At 44.8% G+C, this 18,197-nt stretch overlaps 1 protein-coding gene across 4 annotated transcripts in view; it reads right to left on the reverse strand.

Moving 5' to 3' along the window:
• The window catches only part of CEP164 (centrosomal protein 164), a 586,844-nt gene that overhangs the window by 42,854 nt on the left and 525,793 nt on the right, over positions 1 to 18,197 (reverse strand). For all 4 annotated transcript variants that reach the window (XM_069614472.1, XM_069614471.1, XM_069614470.1 and 1 more), the window contains 2 exons: positions 8,570 to 8,777; positions 7,155 to 7,262 (listed from right to left, as the gene is read on the reverse strand). In XM_069614472.1, coding sequence (XP_069470573.1) covers positions 7,155 to 7,262; positions 8,570 to 8,777 — 316 coding nt within the window. The remainder of the gene's footprint in view (positions 1 to 7,154; positions 7,263 to 8,569; positions 8,778 to 18,197) is intronic.

Consider the following 18,197-nt stretch of genomic DNA (forward strand, 5'->3'; position numbering starts at 1 on the left):
GTAAAATATTCATAAAGCAATGATGATAGAATCCTTGGCACAGGCAAGCCATGACTAGCCCCAAAACCACACTGGCACACCAGACAATGTGCTGCTGCCCCCCCACTCCCTCCAGGATACATACATCCCTGAGAGTGTCATAAAATCACCAACGGATTGAAAGTTGAAACCATTTCCAAGCTCACGCCATCCAAGCGAAGACCAGAGAGGCACCAGCCCACAGATATCTTGGAATCTCCACGTACTGCCACTCCAGGACCAAAGAACTATCCAGGACGTCGGTTCCGTGCCTGAGGTTTATTGATGTTTTTCACTAGAGGCAATGTCCTTGCCCTCCCGGGAACCTTTGTGCTGTGAGCGGGGGTTTAAGCGTACTGATTGCCCATGAGAAGGGAACTGACAATACAGCTGTCAAGAGATCGATGTTAGAACTCAAAATATTAGATCAAATATTGCACACCATTTAGGTTTGATTATAAGGCAAACTCTAGAAGATTAAATGCATAACCAAGCAATTTACAAGATCCAGTTGCACTAAAGAGAACCCTCTGCCATGATTGCGCAGCCTCTTGGGGAAAGGGGAGGAGGCGAGCTATGTGTGTGTTGGTGTGTTGACCTGTGCAGACCTCAAGAACCCAATAGTATGTGTGCCAGGCAGGATCTGGTCATTTGGCCTTAGGCAAGAGGATGTTGCCAGAAAGCCCCTCTCTGCTTACGATCCCAGCCCGTTGGCCTGAAGGGAAGATTTGCACAATGCTCGCAAACTATCATCGTCAGAAAGGGGTGAAAGAAACTCTATATTCTGGAACCTGGATTTGGGTTCATTCTCAAAAGAAAAAGAAGACTCGCACTAAAGAGGCAACTGAGAAATGAGGTTCAACAAGTTAATGTTAAAGGATATTCATACCGCCATTATCACCACCGGAGTGGTCCCCTGGCGGCTCTGAAAAAGGGAAGGGGGTGAGTTAGTGGGAATAAGCTGGAAAAGTGCAAGAGAGCAGTGATGTGCTGTTGGCAGCCTCAGCCCGGTGGGTCAGTTGGCTGGGCTTGGGGTGCTTTCCGTTCGGTAACGGTCATGTACTGTTGCGCAATTCTATGTGTGTTTTGTTGTTGCATTGTAGTGAAGTTTGTGTGGTTGTGTTTGTTTAGAGTTTGAGAGGTGTATGCAGAGGGATAAGATTGTTAGTGAGTTGGTTATTGATCCATGATTGTACGCTTGGTACAGGCTCGGCAGGTGAATCGTATGTCAATCCTTGAATCACATTTCTATCCAGGTGTGGTGCAGACTAAACTTAAGAATTCCATCTATGTGTGGCATATGCCAACAGTCACATTTTATCTAGATGAAACGCAGGCTAAACTAAAGAATTCTGTCCAAGTGTGGCATGTGCTAGCAATCACATTTCCATCTAGATGTGGTGCAGGCCATACTTAAGGATTCCGTCTAAGTGCGGTACATGTTGGCATTCACAATCCTATCTAGATGTGATGCAGGCTAAACTTAAGCAAAAGGACCTTCAGAAAGACAGCAAAAGGCCCTGGTCAAGAGAAGCCCTGCTGCATACTGGAAACTGGGGGGAATTCCCCCTCACCAGCAAATGAGCACTGCCATAAAAGGCACACAGGGGTTCTGCATTCTGGAGGCAGATTTAGTAACAGACCAGCCTGCATTGCCAGGGATCTACAGGGGCACATCCCGAGAAAACGAACATGGTCAGAATAAAAGAGCACATGGTTCTCTGTGGGGAAGAGACCAATCTCCACTGCATTTTGGAACATGTAGTGAAGGCTTTCAAGTGAATGACAAATAGTAAAGAACAGGTTGAGAAGCATTCTCACAGAGAGAGCAGAGACTGCCCTGTACTGCATGCTGGTCTAGGGCTGAGGTTTAGGATTAGGCACAGGCCTTTCAGAGACACAAGTGTTTCTAAGATGTAAAAGAGCAGAAATCCTAGCAGTCTTGCATCGCACGCACATCCATACGAAATAAAGAGTTGAACATCCTTGTTTAAAAGTTATTTTTCATGCACACATGTCACAGACTAAAAGCCGAAGAATTGCTGTTTGACATACCTCAAGTGCCCACAGAACCCTGTGCGTCAGGATGTCGTGCGTTGCCAGGCAACCCGAGCCATGCTGATTTTGACATGGGTTTCATTCCAGAGTCTTTTTTGGGAAAATCACCTCTGACTCATGTGGAGCACATGAATATGCATATGTGATGTCCCCATGCTGCGCTTCAGCGTGGATGGCAGGCGTGCCCATCATGCCATGCCCCTTAGCCCTCTAGGATGTATGGGGCATGGATAGGGTGGGGTGGCACTGCGTTACCCTGCTACCTTATCTGTTGCACCCTGGTGCGTGTGCGCGTGTGTGAAGGGCTCAGCTCTGCATACCATTGACCTTCAAGCTGGTTTGTAGCACTGGCAGTATAATGACTTCGATAGGGATGGAATCCTACTGCTTGAGCTCCCAGCACAGACGTCGGCTGGACGCACAACACACATTCTAATCTTATTTAATTGGCCCGGAGAAAATCGTTTGAATGGTGATTTGAATGAGTACAGGAAGCCCCATGTCTCCCAAAATACCTACTTCATGTCAAGCACTTTGAGTCAGACTCACCTTTTTGTCCTGTCAGGGGATGGGGGCTTTTGTTCCAGTACAATTATCTTGCCCTGGGGAGGGGTGGCCCTCTTGGGGGCAAGTCAAGAGCGGTAAATGCACTCCACTCCTAACAAGCTACAGTGGACAGGGCGGTATACTACATGGACTCCCACCGCGGCCAAATTGGTAGGGACCAGACTCCTAACAGTTAAAGGCCCACACATTGTATTGCTTTTCTTGAATTTTCAATTAGAAATTGTACGTGTTAAAAATCTACTGCTTGAATTCTGGAGATCTCAACAAAATGAACATAGTATCTCTCGTGTATTACACCTGTTTACACTTGTGTACCTTTTCACCAAGCAAAAATCGAATAAAAACGCATATGGAAAAAACTACCCCCATTAGTAGTTGTCTGTTCTGCAGCATGCCCGGTTGCCAAACTGGGGCCCTCCTAAATTGGTGTGCCAGCTGTGAAGACTAGCTTTGGCAACTGCCTTCCAATGTGTTACCGCTGGGAAGTGCCTAACAGTGAGCTTGGAGAGAGGACTACTTTGCAAGCCTACTTCCAAGGACTACAAGAGGCAAGAACGGACTGCAGCTTGTAATGTCCAGAGTCTAGCTCCTGCTGCCGCGTGGATTACTGGAGGAACCCTGCAAAAGAGATCCTAAAACCATCTGAAAGGAGGCATAACCGCATCATGCAGGGAAACGTCCATGCAAGACTCGAGTCTACTGGAGGTAAACAAAACGTAGGACGGTACTTCTGCACCAGTGTGAAGGGCATCCAGACACCGCCAGCTTTGGAGCTTCAGACTCTGAACAAGAACAGCCAGATGAGCTGGGCGTCTCTCTGCTCAGGTGCAGCAAAGATAAAACCAGAACAGTGCATTTTCTATGGGGGGTGGGGGAGCGGGAGGGGACAGCCTCCCTTATCAGTCGGCAACAGGTCCTTTCGTGGCTGTCTAGCACCCTTTCTGTCTTAAACATTTAGACAAACTCGCCTTCTAAACATCCAACTGCTGATACTTCGAAAGATTCCAAGTACCTTTTTGGGGTTTTCCTAATTTTTAAGGATAATTATAATGGGTTTTTTTATAATGCGCTTAATACCGAAAAGGTTTCTAAGCGCAGACCGGGGATTGGAACCGATGTTGCTCTGCATCGTCTTGCTTCCAGGACGAGCCCGTTTCCACTGAGCTATACTACCCGAACCCGATGGATCTGTTAAAACATGTTTTTCCTTTTCTATGGTATTGCCTGGAATTTGCTTATTTTATTGCATTCAACTGTATTGATTTTTTTTTATCATTGTTCTGCCACCAAATGGAAGAGAGGTGCCTTTATGGAATCATGGTTCCATCATTGTGCAGGACTGCTACTGACAGATTTGTGTATCCATATGGCCTAGTGTTTCCAAAGCCATCACAATTCCATTTTCTGAAGACTTACCAGGCCTACTGATCCATACATTCTAGGGTTAAAGGGGAATGGCACACACCGTGTTCTTTTTAAGAAAGTAATCACTAGTGTCACTCCCAAGAACAGCAACCAATGTAAAAAACAAAATGTTTAGACCCTGAAAAATGGCTTGAAAATGGACTGAAGGGGCCGGGGGAGCCATTTTGTTCAGTTTTGTTTACATAATCCTGAAACCAACAAAGGGGTGAACTATACATGGTTTGAAGTAACATCTTGTTTGAAACACGCGAGTGTGTTCCCAATTTATGAAAAAACTGAAACCGATTCTTACAAACACTTGTATTCCTTTTTCGTTTGCTGTTTTTGCTGCTTCTATTTCGCTAACTTTCTTTTGTGTTCTCTTACTTTCACTCTTGCACTTTCCTTTTGCTTTTCCTTCATTATTCCACCACTCAGTGTATTGTTTTCAAGCTATCCTTTTTTGCTTTTCTTTACTGCTGTTCCTTCATTGTCTCTTTTCCTCTTTTGCGCGTTCACTCTCTCGTTTTGACTTTACCTCACAATCTTTCACCCTATCTTTCCGTTGTGTGACCAATTCCCACAAGTCAAGTTGGATGAAGTGACATGGGGGACCCTGGGGGACAGGGCGCCCCCCCTAAGCCCCTCTGCAATGTGGACTCCAGAAGTGGAGAGTCTGGAACAGTTCAATACTGAACTCTGAAGGGGCACAGGATCCAGTGGGTAGGGGCATGGGGAGCAGTTAATACACCTGGGAGCAATAGAAATACAACCCTGGAGCACCCTAGGATGGAAATAAACAACCAAGTACACCTGGTCCACTGGGAGAAAAAAAAAGATAGGCCTAAGCCTCCTCCACTCAAGAAAAATAATCTGTGGGAAGTCCCGAGCCTCCGGCCAGGAGTCCTTGTTACACATGCAGAGAGATAGACCCCTTCTACGGAAGGGTCAGAACCCACGCACCCCTAATATGCCAAATGGAAATATCTACCACAAACCACCATCAAGATGTCTAGTGTGCGGAGGAACGTTTTGGTAGACAGTGAGGGGGCAGGTGGTGGGAGGGGCGAGGTTTCCAACTGCATCTCCTAGAGTCCCTGCTACCACAAGCCCTGCAAGACTAGAAAAATGAAACCTAGTTTTGAGAAAAGACAAAGCTTGAGCGTGGTATTGTCACATGCAGCTGCCCACGAGCCCGAGCCTGCAAAAAACAACTTCAAACCAGAACAAACACCCAACCTCAGAGGAGCTGGACCGCGAGCTTCCGCAGAGCAGCACCGGCCCTATCTTCTGGTTGCAGACCTGCAGCGCCATGCACACAGCAGGTCTGCATGGCTAAGGGGTTGATAGTTCTTCTTTGAGCTTCCCAATCAGAGTCCACTCGCAACAAAGCCCCCGCTGAAGTCACTCCTTTGCTAAGTCGGCAGGCAGACCCATAAGGATATGAAAAGCAACAAATAATTAGGAAAAGTCTGTGAGGTGGTGCTGGTGAGTGAATTAAGTACATGTTGGAGTGGCAAGGAGGAGAGAAGCGGGAAGGAGGCGGAGAGGAGGAGGGGAACGAAGCACAGAGGAGAACATCAACGGGAGTAGGAGAATTGGAGTTGGCAGAGGTGTACAGGAATGGACAGCACGATTGAGGGGAGAAGGTTATAAAGCACCAAAAAGGATGGCAAGTAGGTGGTGAGGAAATCACCAGAGATGTGGTACAGACGATAAATGAAGTATGGAGGAGTGAGGAGAAGGACGACGCAGGGGCCGATGCAGGACAAAGAAAGAGGCACAGTAGCATGTAACTAATCAGCAAGGATCAGTGTGTGTCAATCAGAGGGAATGAGGGAGACTACAACTAAGGAGCAGCAAAGAAGGAGTGATAAGAGACGAGGATAGAAGAAGAGAAAGGGTTGGCCTGGAGTAAGATTCCTACAGATAGTACTAATTTGGTGGTGGTGGTGGTGGTGGTGGTCAAGCCTAGAAAACCTCAGCAGCCAGAGAAAAAGTTGAGCCCAATAACTCTTCAACCCATAGTGATCTGGCAAAACATCTTAAGAGTCTGGCACATGTCCTGATCAGGCAAGGCCCAGCAGTGATAGTGCCAAAGATGGCACCATCATTGACGACGAGAAGCAGGCCAGCAACATCCCGACAAAAAGACACTCAGTCAGTGACTCTGTCCACCACCAGGAATCAAGAGCCTACGGGGAGAGCGAAGCACTGAGGAACAAGGTGCTCTTTAAGCAGGTATACAACCAAACGATTCACACTTCCTTCCGAGTCAAACCTAATCTCTTGCTGTTCTGTTGTCATAATAAAGACCAGTGGACTTGGAAACTGCAGGAGTGATCCGTCAATCCCTTTGGATTGTGACAGCGTTCTCCCAGAGGGCATGGATGACAGACACCTGGATAATAGAGTGCATACTGCTGCAGACCTGCATCTTTCAGTCAGCTGACACTTATGCTAATCATGCGTCACTAATGACACCATGAGGAGCACTGCAAACGTCATCCATCATACAAAGCATAAACACTTGTCACACGAGGGGGGCCCACAGATACATTTTCTGGTGCCAATTACACATAAAAAGCAGCATATTCTACATGAACGAAACCCCTGTCCAGAATACCTCCGAAAGGGCCTTGCAACCGCCCCTGGATAAAGCCTATAAAAACGGCCAAGAATTTAGTAAGATGATCATGCAACAATAACCCAGAATCCTGGAAGAGCGTGATAACAGCATTCCACAATCTCGTCCTACAGCGTGGTCTGCAACATGCGACCCTTCAGGAGTTTGGGACTACAACGCCCACGGTTTCTCACCATTGGCTGTGCTGGCCAGGGCCCCTGGGCGTTCTAGTCCAACTCATCTGGCGATCCAAAGGTTGCAGACTCCCGGCCTCAAAGCTATTAGAGGACGGCTTTAGGCAACCTTCGTAGAATAGATCAAGATATATTAGGATATCTACACTAACGCGATCACAGAATTCCTGTGCGGCCTAATACATCATCCCACAATACTGTACGCATGTTTTAAAGACATGAAACATGTCCGTAAGGGACAGATCTGAACCCAGCTGGGTACAGGACATTCTGCAAGATACTAGCACCTCTTCCAGCAGCGAGGACTCGAGCTGGTTTAGCCTCTCCTCTTTCTTCTTCAGGAGCACTTGTCCCTTGCGCATGGCCGACTTCATTTCCTCCAGCTGTTTTGCCTCCTGCATTAAATGGATGACCGAGACAGAATTAAAAAAAGGCACATCAGCAAAATGTTCTGCAACCGCAGTTTGAGCCACTGGACTCCTTCGCTAAACGCCTGCTGCTCTGACCTAGCATTTCTGGTTTCTTTCAGAAATGCAAGCTTCATTCTCAGTGGCACAAGTGTTTTCAGATATTCATGTTCAACTTCAGTAGACGTAAGCTGGCAAATATTCAAGTCCATAAGTCCCTGCACACCGACTTGCACTTCTCAGGGCACTTGGCACTATTTAACAGACTGAATCTCAGCCCTTCCTAACACAATGACTCAAGGCACTTTCTAATAAGTGGACTCGCAGCACTAACTAATGCAGAGTTGCTACACATCCCAACACTGCCTTTCACCGCTTATTAGAGCATAACATCCCCCACTTGCTCCCACCCGTGCATACTATCAGCGTTCCTACTGCTCGCAGCACCAACTAATGCAGAGTTACGACACATCCCAACACTGCCTTTCACCACTTGCTATTCTAGGGAATAACATCCCCCACCCGTGCATACTATCAGAGTTCCTACTAACTTATTACATTTCAGGACACAGGATTCCTTACTGCTTTCATCCAACATACATAGCTCGCTTTCCGCCTCCTAGTCAGATTCGTTGGGAGGTCAGACCCACGGCACACTTCGGTGAACTGGCCTTCTGCGCGTACCTCACACATGCAGCTGTCAAAGTACCCAAGACCTAGACAGTCTCCTTCGGTATATACCATATGCACAGCACTATCCAAGCACCTCCTGCCAACCGGCACACAACCCGGACATTTACTCCCTCCCCTCTTGCTTCTCTAACTGCTTTGGAGTAACAGCCACCATTCACAAAAGTGAAATGGTTCTTTGCCTCGTTTCCAAATCCGCAGATGTCGGAGTTTCCCAGTGTACTCCCAGCACTGACTGCTGATCTAGGAACTCCGCACCTACTGCTCTTCCACCACAATTCCAGGTTTATGCCAAAGCATCTCCCACTGGCTCACAGAGATTCCTAGTCCTACAGGAACTAGACTGCCTGCTTCCTGCCCGCCCCCCCCCCCCCCAAACACACCACAGTAAGGAGCAATCTGTAGACCTGAAGCACTTCACGCTATTCCTGAACTGAATTCCAGCTCCACTTCCTGGAGACTTGCACGCAGCCTTGCGTTAAGCCAATGCCGCACACATGCACGTGGGGGAAGGAGACATTACAGCGCACTGACTGGCAGGTGACGACGAGCCAGTGCCGCCACAGGACGGTCAGACAGACACACCCAGACACCGATGTTCTCACCTGCTCCAGATTTTTGCGGACATCTTCCAGGATCTGAGAGCTTTCTGGGTCCTGCAGTGCCCCTTGCACCTGGTGCATGTCATGGCGCCATTGCTGCTTGGCACTTTTCAGTGCCACCTGGCGCTTTCGGATGGACTTGGTCTGGCGAGACAGGAACTCCTTTGCACCCTTGATGGACACTCCCTCCGAGGAGATGTAATGCCGGACACTGTGAAGGTAGTCACACATAATGATGCAGGGGGGGGGGCGCCACAAATGGGGAGCAAAATAAGAACGATTACAAATGAGCGCAGCTAATCAGAAAGTACTCCTGCTGTGTGCACAACTCTACTAGCAAACGGCAGACCAGAAATACGCAGATCCCCACACTGGGAGTGCCCAGTATCATTCTGGCTGGCTGCACAACAGCGCCCCACAACATTTGCACGGCAAAAATACACTTTTTTATTTTTATTAATAATTTGTCTAGTTGACGCATCAACTTTTCAAATCGTTAACAAAATATTTACAAACAATAAAATAACATAATATTCATACATCAATAAACATCAATGAGAAATGTTCAATGACTAAAAAGAAAAAAAATTGAAGGAAAAGAAAAAAAAGAGGGGATAACAGACAAAAGCTAAAATCTCATACCATCAAAAATTTCTTACATTAGCAGATGTTAAATTGCCCTCAAATAACCACCAAGTCTGAAAACATCCAGAATTAAGTAGCATTTCTCCTTGACCTCCATACATAATCAGCCAAAGATGATACTGCCTTTACTCTTCACAAATTGAATTTGGTAAAATCATGTCAAGAAACTGCATAATTGCCATTTGCATTTTTATTCTCGGGTTTGAGAATAATAATCACCATATTTGGTCTTGTCTCATAAGCTTTGGAATGACAATATATTCCTGAAGCATTTGCTCCGTACAATGCTCAATGCCTTGCAATCGACTATCAGATGCTGTAAAGTTTCAATTTGGTTTGTGTTCAAGCAGTAGCGGCAGTAGTTTTGCTCTGTGGAAAGGACTCTCCTTCTACACAGTACATGGCGAGTGTTCCACAGATTTAACATGAACCTCAAATACTTCCATCGCATAACCGGGCATGGACACTTCACAAGGTAGTCGGCCATCACCCCATATTTTTTGGTGCCAAATAAGAATATGTTGAATCTTTATGTGACAAACACTGTTACATTTTCCGACCAATCATACTCAAAGATTTTAACTTTTGCCCGATCCGGGTTTGTGATGAGTAAATCTATTGTGACAGCTGCATCAGTGAATGTGTTCAAGATGTGCTTACGCCATTTAGAAGGAAATTTATTTTTAGATGCAAGTAAATTATGGGCTATAATCTTCAAGATAGAGGATTTATCTAAATCTCCCATCGCTTTCAGAAAAAAAAAACCATATTGTTTCCATGTCACATGTGAGTATAAGGATGATAATCCTAGTTCATGACGAATCATAGCTAAGGGAGTACCATTTGGTAGCTGCAATGCTCGTTTCCAATAAATGGACTCTATATTGTCCTAAAATGTACGTTCTTTTGGTTCACTAGCTTCCACTCCATACAATAAAACCGGTGTCACTTTCATTTTGTAGAACATGGTTATATGTTTCAAAGAAAATGTTCCGAATTTATTGATCAATATCTTGGTCTGTGACACTAATGATTGCAATTTACTTTTAATTTCACATGTGTACTGTGTTATAGATTTTCTGTGCTGAATTACCACACCTAGATATTTATACTGATAGACATTAATGAGTTCACACTGTTGTAAATAACATTTATGATTATATTTTCTAGACTTCGGGTTGTTATTACAGACCACTATCTGTGTTTTACTCGTGTTGATGGTTAAATTATTGTCTTGGGCATAAATGCCAAGTTGTTTCAGCATGTTTTGCAACCACTTGGGTGTTTGTGATAGGACCACCAAGTCATCTGCGTATAATAAATAGGATATTTGTTGTGCTCTGATTCTTGGGGGGGTCACCAAGACAATTTGTTAGAGATTCGCCTATATCTAGTATAAAGAAGTTAAACAGAAAGGAGGCTAAAGCAAAGCCTTGCGTTAGACCTCTGAGTGGTAATTATTGGAGATAATTTACCATCTCGGGTGACACGTACACGCATCAATGTGTTCATGTGAAGTAACGTTATCAAAGATAACAATGAAGTGGGGCAATTGTGTCTTTTTAGCTTGGACAACAGGAGGGTTCTGTCGATAGAGTCAAACGCGGCTCTAAAATCAATAAATCCCAAATACAGGGACTGACCTCGAGCCATTTGATGGGATTGAATTAAAGCAAGGGCAAATATGTTAGGAATTGTACCCAATCCCCTGACGAAGTCCGATTGAAAGGGGTCCAACAGTAACTCTTCCGCTGTCCAAGCGTTTTATTTTTTAAGAATTATCCAACAAAAGATTTTGCCTGGAGCATCCAGTAGTGAAATTGGTCGGTAGCTACCAGGAGATTGCCGATCATCTTTTTTGTAGATTGGGACTGTTATTGCTTGTGTCCATGTTTGGGGCAGCTTCTAATCATGGTTAACAGCTGAAAATATATTAAATAATATGGATGCCCAGAGCTCTGGATGGATTTGCATAATATGATTAGATAGCCCATCCGGTCCTACTGCTTTTGAATTACTGGCAGTTTTAATGAGATGGAAGACTGAGTTGATCAAAGGCGAGATTAAAGGCACTCAGTATATTTAAGGCATCTAGACTCAGACTGTTCTCAGGAGCTGAGTACAGATGGCTAAAGTACGATACCCAGTGATGAGTATTAACAGCAGTGGTCTGCGAGCAAATTTGGTGATTACCGGAGGCTTGATTTATCATTGCCCACATCTTCGAGATGTTTTTATCTGCCAGGGTCCTTAACATGTGTGCTCCGTCTCTCTGGTAAAGCAATATTCTATGTCCCTTTGTCCAGTTCCTATAGGCGTTATGTACCTTTTTCGATAAAACAGCTCTGATGGAGGGAGGGTGCACTACGAGTTTTCTCAGCTCACCACGATACATAGGTTTTTTAGCGCGTATCATATTGTCAAATACGTTCAAATGGTTTTGTCGGTTACTAACAGATGTCTTTGTCTGCGGAAGGCTTGAATCACATCACTATATATAATACCAACACTTTCTAATGGATTATCATCTCTCGAATTTGACTATCAAAAATTGATTAAAGTGTACTAGGGCATCCTCCGACCATCAGAGACGGTCTCCACCTGCATTCACTATTAAACATCCCTGCACAGGTACAATCTTAGCAGGGAGACATTCTAATTGTGCACCCCATTCTGTAGATAAAATGTTGTGATCACTTGCATCAAAAATATATTGAAAAAGGACAGCTCAGTGCACATACATGACCCAGGGTCAGGTTGGCCCTTATGTATCTACCAGATCCCTCTAACTCGGTCTGAAAAATGAGATCAGGGAGATGTGGAAGTACAGCGGGTATATGGGAGAAAGAGGGAAGCTGGCTAGGTAGCATGGCTGCTGGGGGCAAAGGTGAAGACAGAGCTGTTGCGAAGCAACTGGCAGAGCAAACCCTCTACGGGTGGATGAAGGATGTTGTAGGAAAACAGATGCGATAGGCCATTCACAACTCCAACAGCCTACACACCGAGAAGAGATTTGCACAAGGTTGGCGCTGCATGGATCAATGTATAACCCTGCAGTTAAGCTTTCAGCATCATTGAGGGTGTATCATTAGGAAGCGGCGGGAGCGAGTATTGTCAGCCGCAGATCGAAGAGCGGTCGGCAAAGCAAAATGAACAATGGAGAAAAACACTATGGGGCACAATGACCCGCCCAAAGCAAAGAGGAAAGCAAAAGACCCATGTGTGGAAAGCCATTTCACAAATTGAATGAAAAAAAGGAGAGAGATCAGAGCGAGGAAGGCAACCAATAGAACCTGCAGACCTGGACATTGCAACATAAACATCTAGTAAGAACTCTTAAACTGAAGTACAATGTTGGCCCTTCAGGATCATAATCCCCAGTCACACAGATATCCAGGACAACGGAGGATGGGAGTACCTAAATCCTTACCCAAGTGGCAGCTCCCGTATCAGTGGAAAGAGCAAGACAAGTGGAAAGAGCAAGACAAGTGGCAATAGTGCCTGGGATGCCAGAAGCGGTACCAACATTGACCAGGCAAACAGGAAGCGATGCAGTCTGGCGCAGCAAAGGGCCAGGAAAGTACAACAAGAGTGGGTTCAACCAGGATTCAGGACAGGGACCCAGCAACATGTGGCAGAAACATCTCTGCTGAGAATCATGCCACCTCTGCTCCCCTAAAGAACAAACTGCAGCAACAGGGGAAACTGTAGCAGAAGCAACAACTGAAGTGGATGCCCCAACAGTAAGGGTAGGCCAACGAACAGGCAGAGGAAATGGCAGAAGGAGGCACCAAAAAGGACGCTCCTGGAAATCCTGCCGGCAAACATCGCCAGTTTATTGGAAACCCATCAGCTGTTGAGAGAGTGGATACAAGTCAGACCAACCACCGGGATAACACAGAGGGTGGCGGTGGAGAGGAAGGAGGGGTGTCCAGAAGGGATAGAGAGGGGGAGAGACTTATGGAACCAAAAACATTACCGATGGGGAATGGACTACAAATGGTCCAAAGAGACAGGGTCAATAACCCTGTGGGATATGGGGGAGATGAAGCCCAGAAGGTCCTAAGAGAAATTCTGTAACACTCGGGGCGTGCACTGCATCGTATAGGGCATCCAGGAAAGGTGTGTGGGGCACACATGACAGAGTATTGAACACTGTTGAGTTCATGAAAGGAACTTGTAGTTAAGAAGGTTAACAATCATCATAAGATCTTTCTAATCCGAGGCATCATAGGAAAACAGGCCCTGAACAGGCATTGCATATATATATATATATATATATATATATATATATATATATATATATATATATATATATAGCACTCGCCTTCAAATGATGCTTCAGAAATTAAATCGCTACCAGCATATCTTTGTAACCCCTTTATTGGTTAAAAGTTGGCATAAACATATCAGCCGTCCTGCATCTCGGCCTTCCCAACAAACAGTCGACGCGTTTTGCGGCATTACTCGCCGCTTGCTCACAACCTAAATATATATGTCAATGAAAAAACTTTGCTAAAAAGGGACGTTATGGTTAAGTTGTGCTAATAAAAACCGATGAAATTCAATGCAGTTTCATTGAGTGGCGCCAAAGTTATAAGCCATCCAAAAACTGCTTTTCACCAACCCTGTAATGCAGAAACAGGCTCGGATGTCCTAGGACATTTGAAGTGTCCGTGGACACTTCAAGACAGTCCCATGATATCTTGTGTTCGACGACTTTTCGGGGGATGAAAAACACCAGTTTTTTGGCTTCTTATGGCCAAATCCCATTCCATCCTCATCACCCCCCACCTCCCCAGAGATTGTTGAGTTTGACAAGTGCAATGTTGCCTCCCCCCGCCCCCCTTTCTACCGCGGTGTCCGCAGACACCGCCAAAAGTCTGCAAATCCAACATGGTGGGCGTTTAATAAAAAGGACGCATTTCACGCTTTTCCTGATCCAATCAGCAGGCGCACCCGATGTCCACGGCCTTCACGTCACCCGATAGGCCAATCAGATGACTGACTCTAGACCGAACTGGGAAATGGATCCGCGGACTGAACCCAGATATCACTATTTTGTTTTACTTCCGTCTAGCCCGTTTTAAAGAAAACTACTGGACGGATTTACACCAAATTTAGAAAGGCACGCTTTCCGAACCAAACCACCACTCCTGCCACAAATTTGGTGAAAATCCGTTTGCGGATTGGGCTGTATGCGTGAGCAAATTTCTTTCCAATAGGTCTATGGAAAAAAGAAAATGTGGGACCCCCTAGAACTTTGCCCCCCCTTGACGAAACCTCACCAAACTTGCCAAAAAAAAATTCAGAGTGGGCCATATACTTTTTTTTGCAAAGTTTGGTCAGGATTCGTCGAGGGGGAGTGAAGTAATAAGTCGCCCAAAAGTGCTTTTCCTATGGGTTTAGCAACTTAACCATAACTAAATAGCCGCTACTGCAAGCCGGCAGTCGCTGCCCTATAGTTCAGGTGAGTCGGACTCCCATAGGAACCCCTCAAAATTCTATCATTAATAACTTTTGATTTGAGTAACAGATTGGACCGAAATTTCAAAAGTGATTGAATAGCGAGCCCGCCACTCTCCAAGCAGCACAGTTTTATAAAGGTTTGCTAAAAAATGTTTTTAAAAAGTTAAGATAAAAGATTTTATTTTCTCCAGAAGTGCAGCGTACTTCACATCAATTTTCCCATAAACAAATGGTACATTTGTGCCAAAGGGCACAGCCCAAACCGCTGGACGGATTTGGACCAGGTCCGGAACAACTTGGGCAAGAAGTGTTGACTGGCGATCCATGCATGGTTTAGGGTTATTCCGTGCAGTAGTTTTTATAATATATCTCACAACACATGACAGCTGCATTATTTTCTTTTAAACCGTGCTATTGTCAGTTCTTGAAAGTTTTGCACAAAGACAATTTCTTGCCTTTTGATGAATTGCATTCTGGTATTTCTCACCATCAAGATAGGGGGAATAATGCCACAACTGTACACTTTTTGCCTAACATAGTTCTCTAAGGATTTATATATTTGAGTGACACAGTGGTATGTGTACATTTAAGTTAGCTTTATAAAGCAGAGTATTGTTGAAAGCCAGACATGGAGGTGAGGAGGGGAAACTATGAGAGGCCAAGCAAATCATGAGCATTTGCTCACAATGTGCTAAGAGTTTGCAATCCTGGAAACTGGTGCAGTTATGTCCCCCTGATTGTGGCTGCTTTTCAGGGCATCAGTAGAGGGCACATGTGGGTGGACAGCATAACTTTTTTCAGAGGGCCAACGCAACTCTTGTTTTTTTTTTTGATGTTCCCAGTGCAGACGCTTACCCGCAAGACCACATTCACTTGTTTCGTGTTGGGATTTTGTTTTCCATGGAATATTTCACTACAGATTGCTTGCTTTAGAAGGCGAGTACCTTTTATACTCCGCCAGCATATTTATTGAAACATTTCCTCTCTCAGGTTATTTTTCTGGTGTTCTTTACTTTTTTTTTAAAAGTCCAATGCTATTTTGTCATGCGCACTTTATTCGAAGAAGGTCAATTGAAATACATTTGCATATTTCACTTTAAAATATATGGTCACTTACTGTCTGTATATTCATGGGTGCCATCTTTTGATTTTCGCTATGGGGCAAAAGTTCCTGGGCATCAGTTATTCTTGCAGCTGATAATTCTTTACTATTTTCCGTGCTGCTTAAATGAGGTTACTTGGGGTAGTGCGATGTATCACAACAGCCACCAAGAGACAATTCTTAAAGAAAGGGGCTTGTAGCACGCTGCTTAACCAAAGCGTGTGATCCTTGGTAAATCATTTAATCCCACTGCACATTGACTAAGAACTTTTTGAGCTCTCAAAGCCTGAAATCTTTTATACATAATTAAAAAAATAGATATGTTTACAGCTACAGTGGGTTTCCCATCCATTCAGTACCCAGGATCGACCCTGCTTAGTTTCAAAGCAAGGAAGGGGTCAGGCCACGTTGCCTAATAAATGAGCCTACCTTACAAGACCACTTAGAGCAGCATGGCCTTAGGGGGCCGGATCCTTCCTCGAAGGGTCAGTCCCGGTTACTGCGTGGATGGGAGACAGCCCACAGTCCCGAATGGCATGTGTTTTCCTAGTTTTAAATATCTCACAACACACAGCAAACGCATTATTTTTTTCAAAGCCGTGCTACTGTCAGTCCTTGAAAATTCAGCATTCGGAGACCATTTTTGAGCCTTTCACTGAATAGCATTCTAGTATTTGTAGTCCCCCAGTCAAGATGGGGGGGGGGGAGCCAGAATTGTACACCATTTGCCGAACATAGTTCTATAAGGATTTATATTTTGAGTGACACTATGGTATGTGTACTTTTCAAGTTAGCTTTATAAAGCAGAGTATTGTTGAAAGCCAGATGTGGGGATGAAGAGAGGAAATTATGAGAGGGCAAGTAAGTCATGAGTATTTGCCCACAAGGTGGCAAGAGAGTTTGCAATCCTAGACACTATTGCACTTATTCCCCGCTAATTGCGGCTACTTTTCAGGGCACAAGTAAAGGACACATGTGGGTGGACAGCGCAACTTTTCTTGAGAGGGCGGATACAACCCCATGTATTCTTTTTTGGCTGGCTGCTCAATTATTTGGCTACCAGGATTTTACTCCGATTGTCATGTTCCCAGTGCAGATGCTTACTCACAAGACCAAAAGCACTCGTTTCATCTTGGGATTTTGTTTTCCATGGAATATTTCACAACAGATTGCTGGGTTTGAAAGGTGAGCACCTTTTATACTTTACCAGCATTTTTATTGGAACATTTCCTCTCGGGTTATTTTTCTGGTGTTCATTACTTTTTTAAGAAGTCCAATGCTAATTTGTCTTGAAGACTTTCTTCTAAGGGGAAGGTCAAATGAACTACATTTGTATATTTCACTTTAAGATATAGGTTCACTTACTTTGCATATATTAATGGGTGCCAGCTTTTGATTTTCACCACGGGTGCAGAAACTACCTGGGCATATGTTATTCTTGCAGCCGGTCATTCCCCCCACAGACCCCCCCCCGCCGTTTTCGTGCTGCTTAAATGTGGTTAGTTGGGATAATGCAATGTATCACAACAGACACCAAGGGAACAGCCGTAAAACAAGACACTTGGGGCTGCTTAACCAAAGTGTGTGGTACATGGGAAATAATTTAATCTCACTGCGCATTGCCTAAAACATGGTGAGTTCTCAAAGCCTGCAATCCTTTATACATAACACTACTACTATCAAAACAGGCCTAAATCAGTTTGTGATTGATGGACGTCTTTGAGCGATGGGTTGAAAGAGTTTTCAAATATATAGTGGCCTTGCCCACTGGCCGTGGCTAGGGGTCTGGTAGAGTTTTAAAATGGACAGTGGGCACGACCAAAGGCCGTGCCCACTGATCATGGCCGAAGACCATGCTAGTTGTCTGGAAGCATTCTGAAAATCTATGGAATAACAAAACCCCTGAAATTCAAGGAAAAAAAACTTTAGTTGCAGGGACGTTAAGGTGAGAACTTACCGCAACAAAGCCCCTGAAAATGAGCTAAAGCCAGCTTAACATCGCGCCCCCTGTTGCGCAGCCTAAGACCACAATGATAACATCACAGATCACATCTATGCCATCACTCGCGACAACCCTAATTACATTGTATAGAACTGATTACATGAAAAATGGAATTAGACATTAACATTTATAATTTAGCTCATGAAAACTTTAATTGCCTTAATAACAATTTAGGCAGTGGACCTGGCCATGGCGAAGGCTGTGCTCACTGGCCAGCACCAAAGGCCATAGCTAGAGGTTGGTTGGTGTTCAAACATACAAATGTGCATGGTTAAAAGCCATGCCTAGCAGCCCATCACTGTTTTAAAATATACAGTGGGCAACGTTGAAAGCTGTAGTCGGTGGCCATGGCTAAAGGCCATAATATCCCCATTAATATGTTAGCATATAAAGGCTGCGGCCACTGGCTAGTA

This window comes from Ambystoma mexicanum, chromosome 9, assembly GCF_040938575.1.
Source record: "Ambystoma mexicanum isolate Mex_15411 chromosome 9, UKY_AmexF1_1, whole genome shotgun sequence".
Lineage (NCBI taxonomy): Eukaryota > Metazoa > Chordata > Amphibia > Caudata > Ambystomatidae > Ambystoma > Ambystoma mexicanum.